This window comes from Priapulus caudatus, unplaced genomic scaffold, assembly GCF_000485595.1.
Source record: "Priapulus caudatus unplaced genomic scaffold, Priapulus_caudatus-5.0.1 Scaffold932, whole genome shotgun sequence".
Taxonomy (NCBI): domain Eukaryota; kingdom Metazoa; phylum Priapulida; class Priapulimorpha; order Priapulimorphida; family Priapulidae; genus Priapulus; species Priapulus caudatus.
Window position 1 is genome coordinate 22,665 of NW_014577993.1, and position 8,145 is coordinate 30,809.

At 43.4% G+C, this 8,145-nt stretch overlaps 1 protein-coding gene across 1 annotated transcript; it reads left to right on the top strand.

The window, feature by feature from the left end:
- The first annotated feature begins 224 nt into the window (after positions 1-224).
- On the top strand, positions 225-1,099 carry LOC106814493 (cyclin-dependent kinase 8-like). The gene is made up of 2 exons (XM_014818806.1): positions 225-357; positions 916-1,099. The coding sequence occupies exons 1-2, from the start codon at positions 245-247 to the stop codon at positions 1,097-1,099; spliced, it is 297 nt and encodes a 98-aa protein (XP_014674292.1). The 5' UTR covers positions 225-244.
- Positions 1,100-8,145: the final 7,046 nt, after the last annotated feature.

An 8,145-nucleotide genomic window follows, 5' to 3' on the forward strand; every position in this document is an offset into this window, starting at 1 on the left:
TCTCTCTCTCTCTCTCTCTCTCTCTCTCTCTCTCTCTCTCTCTCTCTCTCTCTCTCTCTCTCTCTCTCTCTCTCTCTCTCTCTCTCTCTCTCTCTCTCTCTCTCTCTCTCTCTCTCTCTCTCTCTCTCTCTTGTTGTGTCTGTATGTGTATATTTTACTCTCCCTCTCTCTCCACCTCACAGCATGACTAATGTTTCTCTCTCTCTTTCATCCTTGGCAGGAGTTTGAGCGGAAGAACTCGGCGATGGTGCAGCAGATGTTCGACGACGTGGATAGCCTCTTGTTTGAGGGCGGACGCGCAGACTCGCGGCACAGCGCCGAGTTTCAGGAGTGGCTCACGCGATATCCACACTTACGGTACACTTACTGTACACTTACTGTACACTTACTGTACACTTACTGTACACTTACGGTACACTTACTGTACACTTACTGTACACTTACTGTACACTTACTGTACACTTACTGTACACTTACTGTACACTTACTGTACACTTACTGTACACTTACTGTTGTACACTTACGGTGAGCGAGAGCGACGGAGAGAACAACGTGCCTCTACCGCACGCACGCACGCACGCACGCACGCACGCACGCACGCACGCACGCACGCACGCACACATCCGTAGTGATGGCCCATGCCTCATCCTCTACCGTGGCTCTAACATCTCTAAGCGCACTACTGTAGCAGCTTTTATCGCGTTAGCTTACAAGCAGCAACACTGCGCGCATGAGTCACGGTGAACATATGTGCGGAGAACATTGATTCATACGTCCATTATTCGTACGTTTCGCGCGCGAATTCCGCGAAATTCGGCGGGGAATTAACGCGTGAGCGGTGTGTTCTCCGCATTCCTTCCATTGTCGTATCGTGGATGTCCGCGAGCGCGCGTTCACCTGGGCGTGGCGTTGCAGGGTACTCGGGCATCAGTTCGACGGGCAGCAGCAGCAGGATGCGGGGTACAGCCTTCACTCTCCCCGGCAGCGTGACGACGAGGATGAGGATGCGGCTGCAGCATCCCGAGCGGAGGCTGAGCAGCAGCAGCAGCAGCAGCAGCAGCAGCAGCAGCAGCAGCAGCAGGGAGCCGCGATAGGGTGAGTGAATGAAGCTGCCAACGCGCTGATCCTTCCTCTCGCGAGTTTTCTTTATAGTAAGTAACTCCTGTTGATCCTCCTCTTCCTGCTGCTGCTGCTCATATTCCTCCTCCTCTTCATTCTCTTCTTGCTCCTCCTCCTCCTCTTCCTGCTGCTCCTCCTCCTCTTCCTCCTCCTGCTCTTCCTGCTTCTCCTCATCCTCTTCCTGCACCTCCTCCTCCTCCTACTCCTCCCACTCCTCTTCATTCTCCTTTTCCTCATCCTCCTGCTCCTCCCCTAATTCCTCCTCCTCCTCCTCCTCCTCCGAAGAGAGAGAGAGAGATGAGAGAGAGAGAGAGAGAGAGAGAGATAGAGAGAGAGAGAGAGAGAAAAGAGTGAGAGAGAGAGAGAGAGGAGAGAGAGAGAGAGAGAGCGAAAGAAAGGAGAAAGAGAGAGAGCGAAGCAAGAGAAGAGAGAGAGAAAGAGAGAGAGAGCGAGAGAGAGAGAGAGAGAGAGAGAGACGAGAGGGGGGGAGAGGAAAGAGAGATGAGAGAGAGAGAGAAGAGAGGGGGGGGGGAGAGAGAGAATGAGAGAGAGAGAGAGAAGAGAGAAGAAAGAAAGAGAGAGAGAGGCAAAGGAAAGAAGAGAAAGAGAGAGATCGAGAGAGAGAGAGAGAGCGAGAGAGAGAGAGAGAAGGGGGAGAGAGAGAAAGGAGAGAGAGAGAGAGAGAGAGAAAGAGAAAGGAGAGCGAGAAAGAGGAGAGAGACGAGAAGAGAAAACAGAGGAGAGAGAGAGAGAGAGAGAGAGAGAGAGAGAAAAGCGAGAGAGAGCAAGAGAGAGAGAGACAGAGCAAGAGAAGAGGAGCGATGAGCAAGAGGAGAGAGAGAGAAAGAGAGAGAGACGAGAGAGAGAGAGAGGAGAGACGAGAGAGAGGAGAGGGGGAGAGGAAGAGAGAAATGAGAGAGAGAGAGAGAGAGAGAGGGGGGAGAGAGAGACTGAGAGAGAGAGAGAGAAAGAGAGAACAAGAAAAGAGAGAGAGAGCGAAGAAAGAGTAGCAAGAGAGAGATCGAGAGGAGAGAGAGAGAGAGAGAGCGAGAGAGAAGGGGGAGAGAAGAGAAAGAGAGAGAGAGAGAGAGAGAAAAGAGAGAGAGAGAGCGAGAAAGAGAGAGAGAGAGCGAGCAAGAGAAGCAGAGAGAGAGAGAGAGAGCCGAGAGAGAGAGAGAGAGAAAGCGAGAGAGAGCAAGAGAGAGAGAGACAGAGAGAGAGGAGGCAAGAGAATAAGGAGAGGCGAGAGAGAGAGGAAACTGAGCTGCGCGGTGATCTCACTGCTGGGTGCGGCGCGTGCCACGCGTGTATCGCCTAGCCAAGCAGAAGTGCGCGAGGGAGGCTGCAGCTCGGAAGATGATGCGTCAGCTTCGCTCGTCACGTCTGGGCCAACGACCAGGTAAGCGAGCGTCACGCAACGCGCCAGGTGTTTTGAATCAAAAGCGAGACGAAGCCCTAGCGTCTGCTGTCATTATTGTACGGCGTTATTATGTGTTACACTATAGTTTTTAGGAAAGCTAGAAATACTAGGAAGCTTAAGTGGCCAGGAAAATAGTTTGCCCACTAAAGTATTCCTAGCTTTCCTAAAACTACAGCGTAAAACATCATGCTACATTGTCATCAATCATAACCCGTACCATCATCATGTCATGCATCATCATCATCATCATCATCATCAATTATTATCCCTAACGGACGTCGTGTACAATTTATTACTACAATGACATCGAACGGCTGAAAGCGAATCTATCTCCACCGTTCGCTACATCACGAGAGCGACGCGCCGACAGCGACCAAACAACAAAGTACCTGTCACGTCGCCGTCGTCAACTGGCGACGTCGAATACTCCAGTCTAGCAGGCAGCGCGAGTCCAGGCGATGACGTCGACGCACGCGCGATCCGAATCACGAGGCCGGCGAGTATGACGTCTCGCATCGACGCCTCGGGCGAGACGGGAGGCAGGCGCGCACGCTGTTGCCGCGGCGAGGACATCCGGGCGTCGCGGCCGAGCACGAGGGACCATCCGACGTCTCGGACATCCCTGGAGACAATGAGACAATGAGACAATGAGCAAGATGGCGAGACAGTTGGAGACAATGAGATGCGTGATCGGATGTTGGGTTAGTGCGTCGACAGATGGAGTGAACGGACGAACAGACAGACAGAACAGTTAGACAGACAGACCACATCAGAAAAGTACGACATCAAACATTAATAGGAAGATGAAGGAGTGAACAGATAGCAGAGATAGACACACAGACAAATAAACATACAACACATTAGTGAAGAAGTGACAATAGAGAGATAGACAACAGACAAATAAAATACAAACATTAAGGTGAAGGAGTGAACAGATAGAGAGATCTGACACACAGACAATAAAACATAGCAAACATTTAAGGTGAAGGAGTGGACAGATAGTACGAGATACGACAGACAGAGCAAATAAACATACAAACATGAGAAGGTGAAGGAGTGACCAGATAGAGCGATAGACTACAACAGACAGGAAGTAACATAGCAAACAGTTAAAGTGAAGGAGTGGACAGATAGAGAGATAGAGCACACAGACAAATAGACATACAAACATTAAGGTGAAGGCGTGCAAGCAGATACCGAGAGATAGACAGACAGACAAATAAACATACAAACATTAAGGTGAAGGAGTGGACAGATAGAGAGATAGACAGACCAGACAAATAAACATACAAACATTAGGTGAAGGAGTGAACAGATAGAGAGATAGACAACACAGAACAAATAAACATACAACATTAAGAAGGTGAAGAGTGACCAGATAGAGAGATAGACAGACAAGACAAATAGACATACAAACATTAAGAAGGTGAAGGAGTGGACAGATAGAGAGATCGACAGACAGACAAATAAACATACAAACATTAAGGTGAAGAGTGGACAGATAGAGAGAAGACAGACAGACAAATAAACATACAAAACATGAAGAAGGTGAAGGAGTGAACAGCTAGAGAATAGACACACAGACAAATAAACATACAAACATTAAGGTGAAGGAGTGACAGATAGAGAGATAGACACACAGACAAATAAGACATAGGCAAACATTAAGGTGAAGAGTGACAGATAGAGGATAGACCACACAGACAAATAAAGCATACAAACATGAAAGAAGGTGGAAGGAGTGGACAGATTAGAGAATAGACACACTAGACAAATAGACATACAAACATTAAGGTGAAGGAGTGGATCAGATAGAGAGATAGAAAGCACAGAACACATAAAGATACAAAGCATTAAGATGGTGAGAGGAGTGGAGCAGATAGAGAGATAGGAACACACAGAACAAATAAGACATAAATTAAGGTGAAGGAAGTGGACAGATAGAGAGATAGGACACACAGTACAAAATAAACATATCAAGACATTAAGGTGAAGGAGTGGACAGATAGAGGGGGGGATATGAGTAGACACAGCAGACATCGAATAGACCATACAAACATTAAGGTGAAGGAGTGAACAGATAGAGAGATAGACAACAGACAAAATAAACATAACAAACATTAAGAAGATGAAGGAGTGGACAGATAGAGAGACTAGACCAGCAGACAGATAACAGTACAAACATTAAGAAGGTGAAGGTAGTGGACAGATAGAGAGATAGAACAGCACAGACAAAATAAACTACAAACATTAAGAAGATGAAGGAATGGACAGATAGAGAGATTAGACACACAACAAATAGACATAACAAATCATAAGGTGAAGGAGTGAACAGATAGAGAGATAGACACACAGACAAAATAACCATACAACATTAAGAAGGTAAAGGAGTGGACAGATAGAGAGATACGAGCACACAGACAGAATAAGACATATCAAACATTTAAGAGATGACGAATGGACAGATAGAGAGATAGACAGACAGAAAATAAAACATACAAACATTAAGGTGGGAAGGAGTGATACAGATAGAGAGATAACAACACAGATAAATAACCATACAAAAGCATTAAGGTGAAGGATGTGTAGCAGATAGTAGAGATAGACACTAACAGACAAATAAAGCATACAAACCATGAAGAAGATGAAGGAGTGGACAGATAGATGAGATAGACACACAGACAAATAAACATACAAACATTAAGGTAAAGGAGTGAAGAGATAGAGATGATAGACAACATCAGAGGAAAATATAACATACAAACGATAAGGTGAAGGAGTGGCCGAACAGATAGAGAGTAGAACACACAGACAAATAAACATACAAACATTAAGAAGGTAAAGGAGTGGAACAGATAGAGGATAGACACACAGACATAATAAACATACAAAAATTAAGAAGTAAAGGAGTGACAGATAGAGAGATAGACCCACCAGACAAATAAACATAATCAACATTAAGAAGATGAAGGAATGGACAGATAGAGAGATCGACAAAGACAGACAAAAAACATACAAAGCATTAGGTGAAGGAGTGAACAGATAGAGAGATAGACACGCCTGCAGACAAATAAACATAAAACATTAAAGGTGAAGGAGTGTACAGATAGAGAGATAGAGCACACAGACAAATAAACATCCAAACATGAAGAAGTATTGAAGGAGTGGACAGATAGAGAGATAGACACAACAGACAAATAAACATACAAAGCATGAAGAATGAAGGAGTGGACGAAGAGAGATAGAACACACAGACAAATAAACATTACAAACATTAAGGTAAGGAGTGAACAGATAGAGAGATAGACACACAGACAAATAAACATATCAACATTAAGTGAAAGAGTGGACAGATAGAGAGATAGACACACAGACAAAGAGAGCATACAAACATTTAGGTGAAGAGTGGACAGATCAGAGAGATAGACAGCACAGACAAATAAACATACAAACATTAATGGTACAAGGAGTGAACAGATAGACGAGATAGACAACAAGACAAATAAACATACAAACATTAAGGTGAAGGAGTGAGACAGATAGAGAGATAAGACACAGCAGACAAATAAACATACAAGAACATTAAGGTAAGGAGTGGACAGATAGAGAGATAGATGCCACACAGACAAATAAACATACATAACATGTAAGGTGAAAAGGAGTGGAGCGAGATTAGAGAGATAGACACACACGACAAATAGACATAGATACAAACATTAAGGTGAAGGAGTGGATCAGTATAGAGAGATAGACAACAGACAAAGATAAACTACAAAACATTAAGGTAAAAGGAGTGAACAGATAGAGAGATAGACACACCAGACAAATAAACTATACAAACATAAGGTGAAGGAGTGGACAGATAGAGAGATAGACACCAGACAAATAAACATACAAAGCATTAAGGTGAAAGGAGTGACAGATAGAGACATAGAGCACACCAGGACAAATAAACATACAAACATTAGGTGAAGGAGTGGACCAGATATGAGAGATACGACAGACATGACAAATAAACATACAAAAATTAAGGTGAAGAGTGAACAGATAGAGAGATAGACACACAGAGACAAATAAAGCATACAAAATTAAGAAGGTGAAGGAGTTGTACAGATAGACAGAGATAGACACACAGACAAATAGACATACATAATCATTACGGTGAAGTAGTGGGAGCAGATAAGAGAGATAGACACACAGAACAAATAAACATACAAACCTTAAGAAGATGAAGGAGTGGACAGTATAGAGAGATAGACACACAGACACCATAAACATACCAAACATTTAAGGTGAAGGAGTGGACAGATAAGAGAGAAATAGACACACAGACAAAATAGACATACAACCGGATTAAGAAGGTGAAGGAGTGTAGCCAGATAGAGAGAGTAGACCACACAGACAAAATAAACATACAAACATTAAGAAGGTGAAGGAAGTGAAACAGATAGAGAGAATAGACACACAGACAAATAGACATACCAAACATTAAGAAGGTGAGGAGTGAACAGATAAGAGAGATAGACACACAGACAAATAAACATACAAACATTAAGGTGAAGGAGTGGATCAGATAGAGAGATAGACACAGCAGACAAATAGACATACAAACTTAAGAAGGTGAAGGAGTGTACAGATAGAGAGATAGACACACAGAGCAATAGACATACAAACATTAAGGTGAATGGAGTGGAACAGATAGAGAGAATAGACACACAGACAAATAGACTATAGCAAACAATGAGAAGGTGAAGGAGTGACAGATAGAGAGATAGACCACACAGACAAATAAACATACAAACATTAAGGTGAAGGAGTGAACCGATAGAGAGATAGACCACACAGTACAAATAAACATACAAACATTAAGAAGGTGAAGGAGTGAGCAGATAGAGAGATAGACAACACAGATAGATAGAGAGACATACAAACGTTGGGTTGTGCTGTCGTTAGGCTTGGTTGAGGGATCTAAGAAGGTGAAGGAGTGGACAGATAGAGAGATACGACACACAGACGAATAAACATACAAACATTATAGAAGATGAAGGAGTGAACAGATAGAGAGCTAGACACACAGACAAATAAACATACAAACATTAAGGTGAAGGAGTGGACAGATAGAGAGATAGACACACAGACAAATAAACCATACAACATTAAGGTGAAAGGAGTGGACAGATAGAGAGATAGACACACAGACAAATAGACATACAAACATTAAGAAGGTGAAGGAGTGGATCAGATATGAGAGATAGACACACAGACAAATAGACATACAGAACATTAAGGTGAAGAGTGACAGATAGAGAGATAGACACACCAGACAAAATAAACATACAAACATTAAGGTGAAGGGAGTGAACAGATAGAGAGATAGACACACAGACAAAATAGACCATACAAACATGAAAGGTGAAGGAGTGGACAGATAGAGAGATAGACACTACGAGACAAATAGAACATACAAAGCATTAAAGAACGGTGAAGGATGTGGACAGATAGAGTAGATGAAGACACGACAATAGAACATACAAACATGTGAAGGTGAAGGAGTGAACAGATTAGAGGAAGGACAACACAGACAAAATAGAACATAGCAAAATGTA

Excerpts from the sequence above, each read along its gene's own strand:
- LOC106814493 (XM_014818806.1), top strand. The coding sequence starts at position 245 with ATGGTGCAGCAGATGTTCGACGACGTGGATAGCCTCTTGTTTGAGGGC. Across the intron at positions 358-915 it reads ACGCGATATCCACACTTACG|GGTACTCGGGCATCAGTTCG; the intron begins GTACACTTACTG and ends GTGGCGTTGCAG.